This window comes from Meles meles, chromosome 10, assembly GCF_922984935.1.
Source record: "Meles meles chromosome 10, mMelMel3.1 paternal haplotype, whole genome shotgun sequence".
In the NCBI taxonomy this organism is placed as follows: Eukaryota; Metazoa; Chordata; class Mammalia; order Carnivora; family Mustelidae; genus Meles; species Meles meles.
Window position 1 is genome coordinate 22,352,843 of NC_060075.1, and position 21,229 is coordinate 22,374,071.

Genomic DNA, 21,229 nt, shown 5'->3' on the forward strand with positions numbered 1-21,229 from the left:
GTGTTTGCTTAGTAAATGCCCGGCCTGCTCAGGGCCTGACTAGAGCTTGGTGACTACCGGTGAGGAGGGGGAGGAAGCTGCTTGTCTGCACCCACCTTTCCCTCAGGACGCCTGAGATGCCGCCACCGCAGACCCACTCCTTCGGGTGAAACATTGTGCCCTCATCTCAGAGTGTAGACACCAAGGGGACAATGTGTATACCCATAGCTCCCAGAGAGTGAGTTATGTGTTCTGGGCCTGAAGAGCACTCAGGGGAAGGAATAGGAGGTCTGCTAGCCCCCTGGTCCTCCTGGATTCCTAAGGAGCAAAGAGGCATTTCAAGCTGCCCGTGGCCCCTTCTCAGTGCTGAGCCCCAAGTGGGTGGTAGCCAGCACCAGAGGCCACCCAGCCTGTTCAAACCTGTTATTTATTGCCTAAGGGGTCAGGGTAAGGGTGTGGGGAGGACCACGGATCACTCGGGGTTCAGGAGGAGCGCCGGCCTTGGGGAAGGGAGTGCGTGCTCCTGCTCTGCCCTCAGCGCTGTTGCTAGTAGGGGTGCTGCAGGGTGTGCTCCATGATGGTCCGGAGCGCCAGCCACGTCTCCTGGGCCGTGGGGACGATCTGGGAGGCCGGCAGCAGGAAGCCGTAGCGCCCCGTGTCCCGGAGCTCGAAGGTGAAGGCGTACTTGATGCCGCTGTCGTAGGCCCAGTCCACAGTGATCCCGCTGGCCACATCTGGACACAGAAGGGCAAAGAGATGCCCCCAGCAGGAAGAACAGGGTGTGGTCCGGAGGTGCAGGGGTATTCTGAGCCGCAAGTAGACCCTGGGGACCAAACCCCAACTCACCCCAGACAACACTGCGCTTCCTGACCCCAGCCTCAACCTGGCCCATGCCCTGCCCTCCCTCCCCATTCTCTGCACCAGCAAGAAGAGAGCTCCTGGAGGCCACCGAGCTTAAGATCTGCTCCTCCAAGGAACATCACGGTAAGCTGGACATGAACTAGTGCTGCAAAGAAAGACCAGCACTCACCCCTCCATTCAGACGCAGACATCAGCTCTGACCCAACCCAGTTAGGTCGACGGTGCTGCCCTGGGCCCAACCAGCCCTGCCCATCAGCTACCAGCCTGCACCTGTCCCACCCCAGGAGGACGAGGGGCCTCCAGCCGTGGCCCACTCACAGAGCGTGGCGCTGATGCTGCCATAAATGTACTCGATCCCATGGACCTCATACAGGGCCTTCACCGCATCCTTGGCGAGCTGGTACTGGAGGGATTGCAGCCAGAGGATGAGAGGCTGGGGATCCCCACGCCCCCACACCCTCACCAGCTGCTAAGAAACAAGAATTGAGGGGTCCCAGAAGCTGAATGAGCAGATGGCTCTCATGAGAAGGGAGCACAGCCCCTCTGGCTTTGAACTCGACCACATGTGAGAACAAGCTCTCCCCCTCCTCCCTACCATGGGGTCGATGGGTCCAGACCCCGGTTTTGGAGTGAGGGCCTGAACCTCTGGGGAGGTCTTCCTGACGCCTCCCCCAAAGCCCCGAGCCGCCAATCTCACCAACTCCTCCTGGTTTGGAACGGGTTCCAAAGAGTGGCCATAAGGGTACATGAGCATCTGAGAGTAGCTGTGAATGGAGATCAGAGCCTTGACGTTCCCGTGGGTGGTGATGAAGTCCACAATGGCCGCCACCTCCGGCTCCGACTGAGGGGAGGGCCCACGGTAAGTCTCGGAGCAGGGGTTGTTATTAGAACCATTTCCTGGAAGAAAAATAAAACCGTCCAGAGGGTTAAAATTCCCAGGTTTGGGAAAGACACTTAATGCTCCCAAAATATCTGGGTATTCCTCTACGTCTCCCATTGTCCGGTACAGTTTGGTGGAAGCCCGGTGACTACTTCGGACCAATGAGGATGTGAGCAGTAACGATGGGTCACTTGTGCTGCGAGGCTGTCAATGGCAGCCATGGCTCCTCCACAGTCTCTTCTGTCTATGCGGTTGCAAGCAAAGGACTCTAGACGGAGGAAGCATCCTGGGTCCCTTTGTCATAGTCGGGAGAAAGCTGCCAAGGACAGTCACCTACCCACGTCGGACTTCGCGTGCCTGAAAAATTCATTCTACTGTGTTGAGCCCCTGAGATTCAGGTGGGTTTTTATCACTGGGGCTCACCCTAGTCTAACCCATCAGAGGGATGAATTCACACGAGGACTCAGCCGTGCTGCCGGCCTTGTAGAGAGCTCCCTCCGCCTGTCCGATGCTTCAGCCCTGACTGGTTCCATTAGAAAAGTGGGGCAGCCTTCAGTGAAAACTCGTGGTCTGCAACCTGGGCTTCCCCAATGAGCATCGACCCCTTTGAGCTGACCCTTCTCTGCCGACTCTCCCCTGCTGTGCCGAAGTCTTGGGTCAGTTGAGTGCTCAGACTTAGTATCTGTTCAGGCTTTGCCACAATCACAGCCTCGGGAGCAACATGGACTTGGGGCCCGAAAAACAGAGGCTTGATCCCTGCCTGAGGCCAGTCTGGGAGCCACCGATGTAAGGAGCCTTTGACACTTCTTCTTGGGGATCTCAGCTGGGGGAGAGGAGCAAACGCGTTTCTATTTTGTTCACAAATTTAATTGGTTCCCGTCTCCTAGATTCTCCACTCTCCATCTCTTTTCTTCCTCTTACCCTCTTCTTGTGGCTCCTTCCCCTCCCCAAGGGCCATGTCATAGAGGGCTGGATTGTGGGCTGGTCAAGATTTGTGGGTTAGGAACATGTTTGGAAAGAGCCATCCCAGTTCCTTCTCTCACTCCTCCCTGAAATGATTGCACACAAACCTGAGGCCGAGGTCAGGGGTCACCCCAACTTCTGAAGCCACCTGGGGATGCCAGAGCAGTCCCCTAGACCCTCAGGGCAGTGCACTGGCCCGAGGGCTGGGGGACTGGCCCAGGGACCTGTTGAGATGCTGCACGAGGCTTGCAGGAAATCAGTCCTCCCCAGGAGTGCAGGTGAGGGCAGCATGAGTGGGAGGGATGGTCTACAGATGACTCATTATGCAGCAATTAAATTAAGGCAATGATAAAACCATAAACAAAATCTTCCCGCCTGAGTCACCAACCCCAGCACACACTATTTCTGTCCACAGGCAGGCCCAGAGGCGGTTCCGTCACCGGGGAGAGCGTCCCCCCCTTGGTCTGCAGGGTTCCGCCTGGGGTGGGGACCTGGGTGAGAAGGGGATGTGTCCGTAGGAAGCAAGGGTGAGGAGCAGCCCCACAGGCTGGACAGTGGCCCTGTTTGTTGTGTCTGCCGGGAGCTTCTGCACCTGCTCCCCTTGATGAATGACAAACAGCAACAGATGAGCAGAGCGGGGTGGGGGGGGTGGGGGGGTGCTGAGAGCTTTGTCTGCGTTCGCAGCCCACGCACAGAAAGCCGTTCCCCTGCCAACAACCAGGTGGCTTTGCCCAAATATGGAGAAACACTTCAGGCCATTAGTTCTGGTTTGAGCTAAGCAGCATAAACTAATCTTCTCTGGACCAAATGGGAATTAGCTGCCTGCCTCTTTCTGACGTTCACAGTCCAAGTCCTCTGAGCCCGCCTGGGTCACAAGTACCTGCTAATGGAGTCATTAGCTATTTATTTTTCCTTCTCTGAAAATGTAATCTGTAGCAAGGGGACATCTCTGGAAGGACACGGTAAATTATTAAAAGCAGTAATCTTCGGGTAGTGGGATTATGGGAGCTTTTTGTCCCCTCTGGGCTTTCTTTTTTCCCCCATACATTTTTTTATATTGTGTATATATGGACTGCCCCCCCCCCCTTCCTGCCCCTGGTGGAGAAACACACAAATGTTATTTTCTTTAAGAGATCATTTGTCTTGCTGCTAGCCGGTTTATCCTGGGGCACATGGGAACTCGCTTCAGCTGGTTCCGAGAGGCCCACTTGGATGCCCACTCGGAGCAAGTGTCTGGTCATTTGGAGGTGAAAACACCCATTTTTACACAGTTATGTTCCCTTACACAAGCAGCTACACACATAGAGCCAGATTCTCAGACAGCCCCCACACCACGGGCTGAGAGCCTCACTCAGGATGCTTTAGATTCTGATTTTTCAATGAGAACAAACGGAAGGAAGCCAGATTTCCAAAGCGATGGGCAGATCTAGAATGTTCGATCTCATTGGTTTGGTCACCCATCTGTGGAATCTCCTTTTCAACAGCAAAGGCACTGTCTCCTTGGAGCCAAACCCCGACCACCCCACCCCACCCCAGCATAGTGGGTGCCACATCTGGAGCCTGAAGACTGTGCCTGTACAACTTGTCTTGGCCAGGCCCAGCATCCCACCCATCAAATTCCTGCATTCCCAAGGTCCACATAAGGGTCTCTAGGTTTTCTGGAGGCCTCAGTTTCCCCATCTAGTCCCTACACTCCTGGTACGGTAAGGGAGATCATCGAGAAGAACAACAAGGAACTTGGGAGGAAGCTGCCCAGCTCTGCCGAGAACAGTATGACCCTGCAGATGAGCACCAGCCCACGCAGCCAGGATTACAAAGCAACTGAATAAAAAATAAAAACCAGGCTGAAACCAGAGTTGATGATAAGAAATTGACTTATTCTATTATTAAAACGATTGTTCTGGCCTTCCCGAAGGGCAAATTTCAGGTCGTAGCTCTCAGGAAATGAGTTTGAAGACCTTTTCTTTTGGTGGGCTCCCTACAAGGGCGGCCTAGAGAGACTGGGGGGTGGGCATATAAACTGAGTTTCAAGCAAGCAGCAAGACCATCTTGTACCTCTTGGAGGTACAACCTGGAGACTCGCTTGTACCTTCCCCCACTGTACTTAAGGTGCAATCCCTTGAGTTAGTCCTGCATGCAAGGAGCTGTTTCCCGCATCTCCCAAGGAGCTTGCGCATAGGCGTACGTCCACAGACGTGCAACGTCTCCCCATACCGCTCGGCCAATCCTAGGCAGGTCCCCGGCCATGACTCACTTGCATTAGCTAACTACACCGCCCCCACAGTATGCATCCACGTAATGTGACTGTGTGTAAGATGTGCCAAGGTCCCAGTCCAGCCCAGCCCCAGGTCCAGTGGACTGCCATACCTCCAAAGCCTGACTTCCAGTTCCTGTTAAGATCCACACCAATGCAGAACATTCCAGGTCTGGTGGACTTGTTCTTCCGCCACAGGCGGTTCTGAAAAAGCCCATGGCAGGTGACATTCACCCCTTTCCCAGGGGTGGGAGCCTCTGACATCCTGTCCTAGGAAGGCAGGTCTAGGGGGACAGAGAGGGGCAAAAGGAAGGAATCTCTAGGGCAGGATGTGGCTGGCACGAGGATGGGGCAGGACTGCAGATCCCCTTGTGGGGGGAGGCCGGAGGACAGGCACAGGCTGGCAGCAGTGGCCTTCCTGAGCAGCAGGACAGGGATGGAAAGGCAAGGTCCAAAGCTGCAGCTCCCGAGTCACCCGCCTGCCTTTGTGAGACTCTCCGCCATGAGCCCCTAAGGGGCCGGTCCCCAGGCAACCCCAGCTCAGCTTCGCAAAGCCTCAGCAACCTTTCCTGCATCCGCCCCAGAGCTGACCCTGACCCCGGTCCCTCTCCTTCCCAAATGCCCTCACCATGCTGTGGGTAAAGGCAAACCCATCAGGGTTGGTGACAATCTCCATGAAGATGTCCATGGCGTTCAGTATGTTTGTCAGGGTGCGGTCTTTGCCATATTCACTGACAATCTGTAAGCAAGGGCAGAGTGAGGATGGGGGAGGGATGGGAGGTGCTGCCGGCTGTCCTCTAAGGTGGCTCAGCCAGTGGCTGCGGGCAGGGGTGGCCTCAAGCCATCAGATGCATTCTTGGTGCAGAACTAAAGGCTTGGATTTTAAACAACTAGAAGGCAAAGGATGGATGTAGGTGCTGGACTGCCGATGGGCAGAGCACACGGCAGCTCTTCCAAAGGACAGGAAAGGAGAGAGCCCCTGAGTTTAAACAAACCCAGTATAAATCTTCAGCTGGTGACACCCTGAAACAGTCAGGGGTGGGTGACACCCAGCCCTGCCCCACCCCCATCCCACGCTGACCTTCTTGGCCGTCCAGATGCCAGTGGCATGCGTGATCCACTCCCGGGAGTGGATTCCAGTGTCGATCCAGACAGCCCGGCGCTGAGAACCTCCAGTGCTGAACTGGTAAAAAGCACCAGGCCCCAAACAAGCGTGAACTGAGACAGCTGCAGGGCTGTCCCTAGGCTCCCAGAAGGAGACCCCAGATGTCTCTGCACCGCCTGGGGCGGCCCCTCTGGGCTCAAGAGGGGGACTCTATGCACAGGTACTTGTGCCTGAGTCCACAAAGGGCACGCGTGTGTGGGCCCCAATGATGCCGTGGGGCACGTTCGCGTGGGGAGCAGGGTGATCCAGCCAGAAGCACAGAGCTTCCCGGGCCTGACAGTACCTTAGACTGGTGTTTCTCGACCTTTCAAGGGCACGTGAATCCCCCAGGATCTCCCTAACATGCAGATGCTCGGTTGGTAGGTGTGGGGAGGGGCTTGGGGGTGGGCATTTCTGACAAGTTCCTAGGGACCCTACTGCAGGCAGGTATCAGGACCACACTTTGAGGAACAAGGTCTTAGACAACATTAAAGAGAAAACCCGCACAGCCCCCAGGGAAATCAAGGCAGGGACAGAGGAGGTCATGTTCTAAGGGAAAGGAGGACACCTGGCCCTTTGGAAGATTCCCCCAGGGCAAGGTTGAGAGCAACAGCGCTCGTCTTCTCCGAGAGCTGGATGTCAAGGGCCCTGTGTGATCCACACTCCTGAGTGCCCTTTAGGGCACATACTAAGAATTGTTTTCAGGTGGGCTCCGTGTTCCTACCTATCCTGCCTCATTCATGACCAAGGGCATTGCTGCTGCCAACTTTGCTCCAACTCTGTTTCTGGTGGCCCCTGGGGAGGCCAGGAGGTCTCCCCACAGATTCAGTCCTATCTGAGGGGTTGCCTGAGCCAGACGGCCTCAATCATTTGGAAATGAGGCCTCTATTTACCTCTCTTCCCATTGAACAGATGAGGCAACCAAGGGACTAGGGGGAAAGCCGGCTCCTCCACACTCACATCCCAAGACCAGCATGATGACTGCCATCTTGCAGTTCCCTCTCTTTAGCAACCCTCCCACCTACTTCCTGAGGACATGTCAGGTCATTGCACTGTCACCTGCCCATACCTATAAGGGTGGGTCCCTGAACACCACAACCTCAGAGCTGCGGGTCACCTCCGGGCAAGAGCACACACATCTTCTCTGTCCCTACAATTGCCACCCCGCCATGACCCCACACGAGTTCAATCTTATGCCAGTGGCACTCACTACTAGTGGTCAACACCGCCAGCTTTTACCTTCAGGACAAGAATGGACCGATTTTCAAAACTGTGGCCAATCTGAATTTTTGAGACAATATCTGAATACTCGGTTACAAAGTTGTCCATCCAGTTATAGATCTGAAAGGAATGACAGATATCAGATGGGCTCTTAGGCAGGGAGGGGCAAACCCCAGCGTCTCCCCCATCCCACCCTCCTGAATGCTTTCCCACCTCCCTTGAGGATCTAGAAGAACGCAGATGGAGAACTCCATGAAGCAAAGACACCCACTAGGCCTAAGGCAACGAGCTGCGGTCAGCCTGGACCCGAAGGCCACACACCACACGCAGAGCTAAGTATTTGCACGTGCTCACCCGCTCAGCCCCCAGGCTCGGCCCCTAAGTCTCTCTCAGGCTGGGAGTGTTTCTTGCTTCCATTCTCTTGGCCCACTGAGTCCATCTGACAGACCCTGCAGACCCCGCTGTGCTGTTGGGGTCTTCTCGGCCCTTTTAGATTCTAAGCCCTCTGAAGGCAGGGTTATTTCTCTCTGATACCAATAAATACTGACAGGCCATATTAATCCCTTCCTTTCCTCTTTCAATGTATATAATTGAATTACCAAGTATATGCAAAAAATGGATCTTCTATTCCAGGCCACGTGAACCGGAGAAAGAAATGATGATCACAAGGTGGACAATACCCTATCATCCCATCCTTTAACTGAAAATGGGACCTGTGCCTTGAGTTTCTTTCTGGACTGGGCGTCTCTACATTCTCCTTTATAAATAAGCCACAATCGATCATGCCTGCCCTAGCTGGCTGTCACTGGGATCAGGAATTTTCTCCAACTAAGGCAACTCTGCTCTACTCTACAAAATGGCTCTCCACCGTGCCTGGCCTCCTGCCCCTTTACACTCTAGTACACACAGCTGGGGTCCCTTGACACCAAAAATGCTTGTGAGGAGGTCGAGACTCCCCTGAGTCCCCAGCCACAGTGTGGGCTACCGAGACCGCCCCCTCCTTCCCCCAGGTCTGCACTGGGCCAGTGACGCATCTCTACCTCAGTGTCCTGCCTCCTCGACCCATTACTCTGTCCCATAGCTGCCCTGGGCGGTACTGCGGAGCCCCAGTTCTCTCTGAATCCTGGCTTCTGGACCTCTTTGAAGCTGTCTGCCCGACAGGCCTTCCCCCAGTGTCTGCGCTGCCCTCCCCAAGTGTCAGCTCACACTCTCCCACAGACGTCAGAGTCCTTCATGAGTCCTTGCCCGAGTCTGGAGACCCGGGGAGCCCAAAGGGCAACAGAGCCCGGAGTCGGCTGGGCAGACCCACCTCCTCCAGGGTGTGGTAGGAGGAGTAGCTGAAGCTGCTTGTGCTACGCTCCAACCGCCGGGACTTGGCCATGGCTTCTCTCTCCTTATCCAGCAGCACCTAGGAGACACGCACACATGCTGGAAGGGAAGGGGTGGGCTGGGCCAGGCCTGCCTTTCCGGAGCCCTGCCTCAGCTGGCTGGGCGCAAAGGCAGCACTGACACAGCAGAATGAGCCACTGTGAGCGTGAGCTGCACTATGGGAGGAGATGCCGGTTGTGAGGTGACTCTGCTGGGCCAGCCAGTGTTCACGCTGCCAAGGGAGCATGGGTTGAGGAGTCTGCCACCAACTTGCTGCGGGGCCTTGGCCTCTGTTTCATCAGCATGAACTTTGGGACAGTAACATCTGCCTTGCCCATCATCACATAGATGAAATGTAATCGTGGATACGAAAGTGTTTTGGAAAAGTGCTCCTCGTCTATGGCCAACGTCGTTTTTGCCCTCTAGGGGCGCTGCTGAGTCAAGGTCCAAGCTGAACCATGTACGCTGGACTGGTCTCCCTTGTCCCACAACAGCCCCTCTACCCACAGGGGGTAGCCTAAATAATTGATGTCCAGGCCATTTGGAAAGCCAGCTATGGACTAAGCGGGTCCAAATAATTAGAGATTTATTGTGTCAATAGTCTTTTACTCACCATCGTAACTGCCTCTTAAATACAAGCATGGGTGAGCCAAAAGCAATGTCCTTGGGTATCATTGGGAGTTGGTACTCAGTCCTCATGTAGTACTTCCCACTGACCACAGGGAGGGCACCTAGCTAGATTGGGTTGCCCTCCCACATCGTTCTGGGACACTTTTCCCAGCATGGGACTCAGTGAGGAGGGCAGCTGCCCTTTACCAACATTGGCAACAGGAGAGAGACATCCCAGGATTCTGCACTGACTTGCAGCAGGGAAGTGCCTGGGCCCTCTGCTATGAAGGGTGAAGACCTCTCCCCAAAGTCACCCTGGTTTGAGCCCTGGGACCCAATAAGTCTCGATGATGCCTTGCTTCAGGCCAGAGCATCCTTTCAGTTTACCAGACATCCTGATCCTCTTTATCTCTGCTGACCCAGTACATGACAAATGACAGGGTAAGAAGTAACCGTTCGTGTAAAGGAGATAAAGCAGATTGGGGGAGTGAAGGGACTCAATGGCAAAGCCGACAAAGGGTAGAGGTGAGGTAAGAACCCAGATATCCTATTTCTAGTCTTGGGTTCCCTAAGGTGTCTAGCTATCAAAACTAAAGTCTAGGGGCACCTGGGTGGCTCAGTGGGTTAAAGCCTCTGTCTTCGGCTCAGGTCATGATCCCAGGGTCCTGGGATAAATCCCCACATCAGGCTCTCTGCTCAGAGGGAGGCTGCTTCCCTTCCTCTCTCTCTCTGCCTGACTTTCTGCCTACTTGTGATCTCTGTCTGTCAAATAAATAAACAAAAATCTTTTAAAAATAAAAAAAAAAACTGAAGCCTAATAAGAATCATAAATACGTACATTATTTATAACATATATGACAGACATATACATATATGCACACATACAGATATACATTATCTACAGGAATATACAGTTGACCTTAAACGATGAGAGGGTTGGGGGCATTGACCCCCACACAGCTGAAAATCTACACGTAACTTTGACTCCCCAGAATCTTAACTACGAATAGCCTACTGTTGACCAGAAACCTTACCAGTAATATAAACAATTAATACATGTTTTGTATGTTATATGTATTATACACTTATAATAAAACAAACTAGAGAAAAGAAAATGTTTTAAGAAAATCATAAGGAGGAGTGCCTGGGCAGCTCAGTCCATTAAGCATCCAACTCTTGATTTCAGCTCAAGGTCATGATCTCAGGGTCGTGAGACTGAGCCCCTTGTTGGGCTCCATGCTCAGAATGGAGTCTGCTTAAGATTCTCCCTCTCTCCCTGTCTCTGCTTCCACTTGTGCTCGCTCTCTCTCTCTCTCTCAAAATAAAGAAATAAAAATCTTTTAAAAGTTAGAAAATCATAAGGAAGTGAAAATACATTTACAGTATCATACTGTATTTATAAAAAAAAAAATCCAAGTATAGCCACACAGTTCAAATCCATGTTGTTCAAGGGTCAACTTTATACTTATCTGTGTGTGTGTATGTTTGTGTACATACAGAGAGAGCAAATGTGTAAAATGTTAACAACGGGCAAAAAGTCCATCATGCTAGTCTTGAAATGAAAAGGTGTTTTAAAATAATGAAGAAAGCAATACCCCGAGCATGGGAAAACATGACACTAAAATGTCAAAAAATTACCAAAATGTTAACAATTCCTGTTAGAATAGAAAGATTATTATTTTAAGCCATTTTAAAGTTTTCTCTATTTTTACATTTTGGCAACATGCTTATACTAAAATGTGTATAATCTTCTAAATGAATAAATAATACTAAAATAAAAATAAAACCCCCTAGTGACGAAAATAAAGGAGCAGCCATGGACTCTTCAGTGGGGGGGCTGGAAGAGAGGGACGACCACCACCCCTGCTGCAGACAGAGGCCACCGTCCTGTGACCACCACCCGCCCCCCCCTCACCCCCCCTGCCCCCGGCCAGCTTGCTCACAACCCGCAAGTTCACAGATTTGAAAGTGGGACTGGGGATCAAGGCCTGGGCCTCATTTTTTTTTTTTTTTTGAGCACCGACTGCACGTTAGGCAGTTTTCTGGCGCGACACGGTGGGCTGGGGACAGTCCCACTGGGGCAAAGCTGGGATTGCTGGTGGGGTGAAGGAAGGAGGGATGAGCCTTGATCCTCGCTGGCACAGGCACCCCCCTGGGAAGCTCTAACAAAAGGGACCTGTCTTCTCCCAGGAAGTCAACAGAAATCTCAGCAGCCCACCATGACCGATGTGTGCCCGTCGTTCTGGGCCGGGCACGACCAGCTGTGGAGAGCAGCTGCAGGGGGGCAGGCGGGCTGGCTTGGCGTATCCGGAAGCCCCACTCTGGCCCCAGCGGAGTGATGGGTCCGTATGTACGACGACGGCATAGGGAATTGGTGGAGGGCCTGAGGCGGTGGGTGAAGATGAAGGGCGGGGAGGAGAAACTGGGAAGACAGGAGCAGAGGACTCGGCTCTTCCTACAGACCCCAGGGATGCCCACAGGAACACAGCTCTCTTGAGGCCGTTCTTTGTTCCACAGAACAGCTTGGGGGCAAATGGGAAATCGCCTGGAACTGCAAATAACTTTCCAAACACCCTCACAGGATTGTGAATGGAGACGACACCCGCTTACAAATTGGGAATGCTCAGCCCTCAGAGCTGGGCCCCAATTCCAAGAACACTAATCTCCCCTGGCCTGAAAACTACACAGATGTTTGCTCCCTTCCCGGGCCTGAGGGAAGGAGATGGGAGAATCAAGAACGCAGTCTTGCCACAGGCTCAGGGAAGCCTAATTACAGCCCTGTCAGGCTTCTCACAGAAAAAAAGAAACAGCTCAGAAGTAAGCCATTTGCCTCCCTGGAAGCCATAACCTGCAAAGGAAAGTAATACCTTGGTGTGAATTAATTTATGACAGGGTTAAGAAAGGATGGGAACATCGAGCAGAGAACAGCACCTCCAGGATGGAGGAGGGCAAGAGGCTGAGGGAAGCCCTGGAAAGGTGAAGTTGATGCCTGAAGGGAACCGGCACTCAGCAGTCAAACTCCAACCACAGACGCAGAATGCACGAGGCTCCGGGTAACAGCGGATGGGAGCATCTCACCACCCACCCCTCAACCCCCCAGGCACCCCCGTTCTGGGACAACAGCAGTCACCTCTCCTCATATGCCCCTGGCCTCTTTCAGGCAGCTGCATGGTGGGGGCAACTGCAGTCCTCATCTCCATGGTGGTGGCTACAGATCGGGGGTTCTCAGGATGGACCCCCTCCGAGGGTCAGGCCTTCTCTCACTCTGGGGGCAAATGGGAGCAGCCAGACTCTGCCTCTCCATCAGGCCCTTGCCCACAGCTGCTCCTTTCCTCCCTTGCCTTCTCCTGTCCTGCCTCCTCTCCTCTAAATAGCTGCCTCCCAAACCCACCCCAGCCACCGTCATGGCCACTTTTTAATCTCTTCTTTTCAGTGAACCAGTGTTTGTTGAGCACACACTAGGGACTAGGTACGGCAGCCAATGAAACAAAACTGCCTGCCTTCCTGGAGCTTGCAGTCTGGCAGGGGAGACAGAATAATTACATAAATTATAAACAGCATAATTACATAAACTAGATAGGATGTTAGAAGGTGGTAAGTACAGAGGAGAAAAGTGGTGCAGTGGAAGAAGGGAGGGAACAGGAGAATATAGGAGAAGGGTACAACTTAATATAAGTTGAAAAGGGGACCTATGAATAAGGTTTTGAAAGCAATGAGGGAGGAGGTCATGCAGATATCTGCAGAAACAACATTCCAGTCATAAGGACTAGAAGTGCAAAGGCCCTGAGGTATGAATCTAGTCAAGAGTCCTGAGGCAGAAATGCATCGGGCAAGTTCAAGGAACATTAAGGAAGTCTGGGAATCTGGAGCAGAGTGAGCAAAGGGAGAGTAGTCAGTAATGTGGGGGTGGGGCATAGGTCATGTGGCACATTATAACCATAACTGTGGCTTTTACTCTGAATTGGGAAGTCATTAGGGGTTTTAGACAGAGAAGTGACATAACTGAATATAATATATAATACTAATGATTTTATTTTTTTAAAGATTTTATTTATTTATTTGACAGAGAGAAATCACAAGTAGGCAGAGAGGCAGGCAGAGAGAGAGGGGGAAGCAGGCTCCCCGCGGAGCAGAGAGCCCGATGCGGGGCTCGATCCCAGGACCCTGGGAATCATGACCTGAGCCGAAGGCAGAGGCTTTAACCCACTGAGCCACCCAGGCGCCCCAATACTAATGATTTTAAAGGACCTGTTTTGAGACAGGCAACAAGGAGGCAAGGGTGGATTTGGGAAGAGAAGTAGAAAACTCTTGGAATAATCCAGGTGTGGGGCCAACAGCGGGCTGGCCCTGGGTGGCAACCTAGGTTGGTAAGATACATTTGATGGGATTTGCTGACGAAATGAAAGTGGGATGGAAGAAAGGAGTCAAAGATGACTCCAGGCTTCTTATCTAGTGACCAGAAGGATGGCATTGCCATTTCCTGAGATGGAGAAGGCTGTGGAGGAGTGGGTTGGGTGGGAGATGGTATTCACTTTGGAACAGTGCAGTTCGAGTGGCCATTAGGCAGGAGGAGGTATAGCGTATAGGAGTCTGGAGTTCAGCTGGATGTCGGAGTCTGGCTGGAGCTGTCAGTATGGGGATATTCAGGGAGCGGAAGGTATTCAACACCATGACCCTGGACGAAGGGATAGAGGAGAGGTCAAAGGACAGAGCCGGGAACTAGGAAAACAGTGTGCAGGGCAGCTGCCAGTAAGATGGGGTAATCCAGGAGAGTGCAGTATCCTGGAAGCCCAGACAGGATATTTTCAAAAGAGAAGAGAGTGACCAGTGGTGTTGAAAGTTGAAAGAACAATGGGCACTCAAAGTTGACCCCTGAGTTGAACCTAGAGGCTGTGGGCGAGGACACCGCTTTGGTGACGACGCAGTTTTGGTGACGTGAGAGGTGGACAGTCCACCCAAAGAGAAGGATGGAGATGGCAAGTATAGTCCATATTTCCAGGAGTTTTGCTGTTGGGGAAGCAAATGTATGGGGTGATAGCTGGAGGCGGGTGGAAAGGAAGGATCAAGAGTGCATTTTTTTAGGGCAAAAGAAATAACTCTATATTTGTATGCTAATGAGAATGATCCGGTTTGGGGGGGGGTTGGCAAAGCAATATTTACGCTAAATTGTGTTTTGCTCTAGATGCTCAGAGAACTGGTGGTTTTTGTTTTCTCCTTTGTGCTTTCCCCTATTTTCCAAATTATCTAACATGAATATTTATTAATTTTGTAATCAGAAAAAAGCCATTAAAATCCACAGAGCTGATTGCTCAAGTGAAGCTTTTCCATGGTGACTCATCCTAGAGAGAAAAAAAAAAAAAAAAAACTACACCAAACCAAAGGGCTGAAAAAAAGGGGGAGGTGAAGAAAAATTAAATGCAAATAGAGCTCACTCAGAATCAGATAATTTCTTGCCTGGCCCACTGCAATTTCCTCAGCGCCCTCCTTCCTGTCAGTCTCTCCCAGCTCCTGTCCCCAACTCAACATTGTCACTGTCAGAGGGATTTCTCTTAAATGCAAATCTGATCATGTCAGAGCCCTCAATGGCTCCCCCACGATTTTCGATTTTCCAGACAAAATCTCAACCTCTTCACCTAGCAGAGGATGCCCTTAGTGATCTGGTTAGGCCTCATCGCCAATCGGGGGTCCCCTTCCCCGCCGGTCCCCCCTCGTCTGCTCTTCAGCTGCACAGCACCCGCACCGTAATTACTGCCTTCTGAGAGCCCAGACTCTTGTCCTCGCTCCCATAGCAACCTGCTGCACTCCATCAGCACACTCATCCACTCCATTGTAATCACTGATTTACTCCCCTCGGCTCCCCACCCCCATGACACCAGCGCCCCTCGATACAGGACCAGAGCTCTTGTCTTTGTATTTCCCGCACCTTGCACACAGTAGGTGTCTCCGTATCTGTGGATGGAATGAATGCACCCAACTCTCCTACCTCAAGCAGCCCCCTGATCACAGCTCAGAGGCAGGGGCTGGGTTGGGGGGATGGAGGGCCCCTTCCCTTCTTCAAAAATCTCCAGCGCCGCCGTTGGCCAAAGCAAAAGCCCGCACCTAGGTTTTTCCCTGTCCCTCTCAGCTTGGGGCCATCCAGCAAACACAACTTCACTTCTTTCCTTTTCTCAAATCCGTTAGTTCATCTAACATTTATTAAGCCCCAGCCGAGCGGCAGGTGTGACAGCAGGCGCTAGGGTATAAAGATAGACATGGGGCATGATCCTGGACTTCGAGGGGCTCGGGGGTTGGGGGGCTCTGGAGACAAAGACCAACATAATAGCAAGGTCTCTGTCTGGCATAGCTCTTCCTGAACCTGCCAACAGAGTAACTGTTGCAACAGTTGAGGGCCCACCGTGCAAGGGACGCTAGGCCAGACACTGCGGCTGAGAAGGTCTGGAAGATTCGGAAGAAATTCGGCCTCTGAGCCAATCACTGAAACACAAGCCTGGAAGCCAGCAACCTGAGGGGTGCAAAACCTTCCCCTCCTGTTAGTGCCTCTGAGCTTTTCTCCTCCTGGACGCCCTCCCCCTTATCACCACAAATCAAACTCAACACAGCAGCCTCCCCGACCCCCCCACCCCCCACCCCCCGGCTCCCTCAAAGCCAAAATGGGATCTTAAGTGTGACAATCAGAGCTTGATGCAGCGCAGACAGAGCGAGATGTTGGTGAAAATCCTGCCTGGCTGGGTGAGGGCTGGGATTCCGGGGCATCTCACTAAGACCCGACCCCCCAACCCCCAGGGATTCCAGGCCAGAGGAGCACAGGAGAGGACAGGCTGAGGAGAATGAGGACAAAAGCTCCAAAGGAGCCGGTGGGCAGGCTCAGAGTGCCTCTGGGGCCATTCCTGATGCGCAGAAATCAACAGAAGATTTTGAGAGACCTCTTCATGTCTGCTTGCCAAATGCTGCGGGGGTTTCCAGGGCCCAGCAGAAGCAGGGAAACGCAAACTTCAAAATTTAGGCTTGGGCTAAAAATGAGAATTGAGTGCTGTTTCTTTCGATGTGGTACCCTGTCTTGTCTGTGGGAGTGTCCCCATTTTGGTTCGCGGGGAATTAGAGAAAGAGCCCAGCCCTGCACGCTGAGCGGCCAGCACATGGGCCTGACCAGGGATCAAGGTCTCGGAAACGACCTAGGGGACCCAGCCCCGGGCTCTCCTGGGAAAGGAACGCCCCCAACGCGCTTATCCCTCGGCACCGGTGTCAAGTGTGTGCGCCGGGACTGTGTTCCCACACTCAGAGTCCTCAGAGAGCAGCTGCGGCCCAGCGGGGCCAGGGAAGGATCTAGGTGGCTATGCTCCTACAGGTACCCAACGGCAGAGGGGGGCAGCTGGGGAGGCCTAACCAGCACGTGGTGCCCACAAGATCGGCTTGAGGAAGGAGGCTCCCTGGGAGAGCCTTGAAGACAGAACAGTGGAAACAAAATGCCATGATGTCCAGAAAAGACACGGTCAGGTATGCGGAGCGGTGGGGGTGGGGAGTTGGCATGGCCCCGTGGGAGGCTCCCTCTGCCCTCCCCGAGGATGGGTCTGTGGCTCCCCTGGGAGTGCCCTGCCTAGGAGAGGTGTCCAGGACTGAGAGCCTTGCGGTACTGGCATTGGGAGGGAGGCCACGGCGGGCCCACAGTTAGTCTCATTCACCTCTTCCCGCTTGTCTGGAGTGAAGGGACTGTCTGGTATTGGATGGTTGAGACACAACCAGGACAGGAGGGACGGTCAGAAAACCAAGGGAGCCATCCAGTGCTGCCTTCTCCTCGTGCCTAGGAAAGACCTGAGCTACTTCCTCCTTCCTGCCCCGCCCCCGACTCTCCTCCTTGGCTGCGAGTGGCTAATTCCTCCCCAAGAGGACTCACCGGCAAGTGGCTGCCATTCCCACACTAGGAGAACCACCCCCTACCCTGCTCCATGGACTCTGTCCTAGACTTAAATATTTTCTGAGAAGTGTGAGATTTCATTCCTTCCACAGCCGGTTCACAAGAATGCAGATGGAACTCTAGAAACAAGATGTCCCCTGTTAGCCCTGGCTTGTTTTCCTCCGTGTGGGGCCCAAACCAGAAAGCCATGTGGAAGGTGGGCCCCTAGCCGCAGCCCTGGGGCAGGACCTCACCTGGATGTCCTTTATCATGATGCTGTAGGCAAGGCCGTGAGACTCCAGGTAAGCTTTGATGTCTTTCAGTTCCGAGAAAGGAACTCTCATATCCACAGGGAGGCTGGGCTTGGCTGGGCTACGCCAGAAGTCCACCTTGGTCACAAAGGAAAGGAGAGGAAAGGAAAACAGACATGTTTCTCACACATCCTTGTTCATGATTCTGTAGGCACCTTCAGTAGCCAGGTGGTCATCTTCTCTTACGCAGTTCATAGGGCCCCAGTTCCAAAATGAAAACCCTAAGGCCTAGCAGAAAGATGGGGGCAAACAAACAAACCACCCAACTGAGCTTCCCTCTGTAATTCCCGGACCCCCCCTCTCTCAGGCTCACCCACACACTGCAACTTCACCTGAACCCCAAGAGCCTGACACAGTTGCCAAGAGCGAGACAGCTCGTTGTGTGGGACATGAACATGGGTAAGAACCCTGGTCAGAAGAGGAAGGCCTCACTGCCTCTAAGTCCGGGAGAGGTGGGAAGCACCCGATCTGGATTCCCACGGCATTCGAATGCGACGTCTCTTTCCCAATTTGTAAAACAGAGAGAGCTGTTATAAAGTCCTGGGGGAGAGAGAGGTACGCAAACAAATAGGGACAAGGGCTCCGGGCCACCTCCAGAAATATCTGGTTGTTTCAAGAGGCCTCAAATATAACCCTTCTATCCTAACGGTTGAAGAAAATGTTTTCCATGGTGGAGTACTTGCAGAGGACAATGTTCTTGGAAACAAATGCTCAGCCTGACAGGGACGAACCCAAATAAAACACTGGTTTGCCAAGCTAAAGCCATTTCAGTTGGGAAACAGATGTGTCCAGGCTACACCCGGCATGGCATCCCACCCAGGGACCTATGCGCTTCCTCTGTGGCTTCAGGACATTCCAGGCCCTTACATAGTGGCCCCCCCAATGGGTCTGCCCTACAGCCCCTCATCTAGGTCAGAGGAGAAAGCCGAGAAGGACCACCCAAACTTCTGGGCGAGTGTTCCCAACCTTTCCTGAAGAGAATTTGATTTTCCACAGTGTTGTACTCTTTGGCGGAGCTGTCTGGCGGGCAGGCTTGGGGTGAGGGGAGCAGGAGAGGGGCTGAAGGGGCAAAGCCACTGTGAGAGAGTGCAGAACGTGTTCCTCAGCCCTGAGGAGTCCTCACCTTCTGGGGCTTCAGGCCATCCAGATCCCTGAGAATTGAAAGCTGCTTCTCATTTTTAGCCAGGACTCGAAGAACCTGGTCTCTGGAAAGACAGAGGGAAGACAGGGATCTACGGAGAGGGCCTCCTGGAAGGCTGGGCTGCTTGGAGGAGGCTGCGTGAGAAGACACCAGGCCGAGGGCCCCTGGCGGAAAGACTGGGAGGCTAGAGGACCCAGAGCAGAAGGACATGTAGCTCTGGGAAGCACACGAGTCCTTCAGCCTGGGATAGGGGCCGCTCCAGCCTGAGAACAGGCCACCTAAGGGACTACATAAAGGCTGGAAGAGTGACTGATGAACCCAGCGCCAAGACAGGGGGAGGGAGAGCGGGAAAGGCACCTCGGGGGAATGGAGGATGGAGAACAAAAGGAAAGAAGGGGAGGAAGGAATAGATCCGGGGGGCAGGGGAGACCAACTGTGGCCCCAAGGGCCGTGGTCTGCCCAAACCCTGGGCCCTCTTTGGCCTTCTCTCAAGAGCTTGAGGACATAGAAGGGGGGATCAGCCTGACACTACCTTATGGAAGGAAGCTGAGCCCCTTGCCATCCCGCTGGAGGGGCTGTGAAGCAGGACGACAGCAGCCTGCCTGTGGCCTCCGGGGTCTGCCGTCTGGGAGGGCACCATCTCCCTCCCTGGCTGGCTCTGAGAATGGGGACGATGAAGCCCCTCTCTGACCCCCTCTCTGATCACCACTCTGGGGATGCCATGGGGTGGTCACCTGGCATGAGCTTTGGGAGGCTGAGAAACAGGTCCCCAGAGGGCCTGGTGTAAGACACTAATGCTTCTCCTTATTCACAGGAGGACAATACTGCGTCCCTAGGGTAGGGAGACATAGTCTTCTGGTGGTTACTAACTTCCTTAAGAACCAGAGGAAAGTTATAAAACTTCTCCCACCCCCAGAAAAAAAAAAGTAGATATGCCAACAACTTCACCTATAACCAAGAATCAGGGGGTTCAGGAAGCCCTGAAAGCTTCCCCATGGGATGCAGATGAAGAACTCGTGTGGGGAGTGACAATAATACAGCCGCTTGTCCCACCCTTGAACACAGGCATGGGAGAAGACCGACCTGAATGGGAACCGAGGTCCCGACTCCCTCGACCTTGGCCAGGTCCCAGTAGGGCAGTCACCCCCCCCCCCACCACCCAACACACACACCTGGTCCCCAAGCTCTCAACCGCTGCCACACACACACACACACAGTGGAGCAACCACTCACCCTGTGAAATTCATTTGGCCCAAAGCCGTTGCCATAATAAAGCTGAAGACCACGAGCCTCCACCTGTCCACAGGGGATGGGCCAGTGCCCAGGCCTCCTCCAGGGGCGCCCTGCATGCTTCTTCCCTCAGGAGAGCTTCAGGGGCCTTCCTCGCGCACAGGCATGGCCCAGGCCTCAAGGCAATGCAGCACCTAAAGGCCGGCAGGCCCGGCCTAAGAACAGGCATTAGGTTCTCTCTGGGGAGACCCAGCGTGTGACTCCCACACGCAGGGCCTGGGGAGAGCTGGGGCCACCCCTCCCCACAGTTAGGCAAATCCCCTCCTGGGAAGAGGAAAGAGGGAAAGAGGAAGACAAGGTTCTTGGCTTTCTTTCCTCGCTGGAGGTTTGCCGGGCCAGCCTCTGGTGAACATCAAATCCTCCATCTCCGCGGAAAGATGAGAACAGCTAGAGGCCCAAGGAAATCACTCCTTTCCTCCCTCCTCATTGAACTCTTTTCTTTTTGGCTCTCCTCTGCCCTCCCCATCCACTCACACTTCCCCCAGGCCACGTCCTCCTCACACATAAGGGTGTGGATGCCATGAAAAGAAGGCTGGGTTTAGAGACAGAAACCACGTGCTCACTTCCTGTCTAAAAGACTGAGGGCAACTGCCCTAATCTCTCTAAATCTCAGTTTGCTCATCAGGAAAATGGGGTTAATAATACCTCCCCTCCCTACCTCACAGGGGTCTGGGGGGGTATTAGATGAGACAGCTTGGGTGAACTGGCTTGGCCAGGCCTGCAAAATAGAATGTATCATTATTTCCGAGCGTTAACACTTAGTCACAGCTGCACCTTAGGTCAGGGCTCCAATGGCAGCGGGGAGGAGGGGGACAGAAGGGAACGGAGAGGGGAACCAAGCAAATAGGTACATAGCATGAGAAGGAATTCAGGGAAGACTCCCTTTCCTCTGTCTTCAGCCGGTCGCCGCTAGGCCGGCGCAGGTAGTGCATTTTCTGCTAGACACCAAGGTCACTGCAATCATTATGGTTCTCGACAGACGGCAGAGTCAATTTCTCGGTCCTGCTGAAGCCCCACACAGCCCCCTTTATGGTCCGGGAAGAGTGGGAATAAAGCCGAGGCCAGCACACAAAGCAGTCATATTGGAAGGGGAGAGTGAAAGATGATGCCTGAATGGTAAATGAATCTAACAGAAAATCCACAGGAGGCCAAGGAAAAGCAGAGACTAAATCCAACAAAGTTGTTCAGCAGAAGACGTCAACAAAAGGCCACTTAACTGTCACCGGCGATTCTCAGAAGCCCCCCCTCCCCATCCATCCTTTCCCAGAATGACCAATTAACCAGCCATGTGTGCAGAGAGGGGAGCTCTTTCATTGA

At 53.3% G+C, this 21,229-nt stretch overlaps 1 protein-coding gene across 1 annotated transcript; it reads right to left on the reverse strand.

The window, feature by feature from the left end:
- Positions 1-525: 525 nt before the first annotated feature.
- On the reverse strand, positions 526-19,971 carry CPA5 (carboxypeptidase A5). The gene is made up of 11 exons (XM_046021154.1): positions 19,856-19,971; positions 18,605-18,686; positions 17,425-17,559; positions 8,612-8,710; positions 7,321-7,422; positions 6,019-6,120; positions 5,566-5,676; positions 5,051-5,141; positions 1,538-1,737; positions 1,159-1,243; positions 526-713 (listed from the first exon to the last, which is right to left on the reverse strand). The coding sequence occupies exons 1-11, from the start codon at positions 19,969-19,971 to the stop codon at positions 526-528; spliced, it is 1,311 nt and encodes a 436-aa protein (XP_045877110.1).
- Between the last annotated feature and the right edge of the window lie 1,258 nt (positions 19,972-21,229).

Coding starts and splice junctions, on each gene's coding strand:
- CPA5 (XM_046021154.1), bottom strand. CDS start 19,971: ATGCAGGGCGCCCCTGGAGGAGGCCTGGGCACTGGCCCATCCCCTGTG. Junction 18,687..19,855: donor GGCCAAATGAATTTCACAGG/GTGAGTGGTTGC, acceptor CTGTCTTTCCAG/AGACCAGGTTCTTCGAGTCC. Junction 6,121..7,320: donor GGTCCATTCTTGTCCTGAAG/GTAAAAGCTGGC, acceptor GCTTTTTACCAG/TTCAGCACTGGAGGTTCTCA.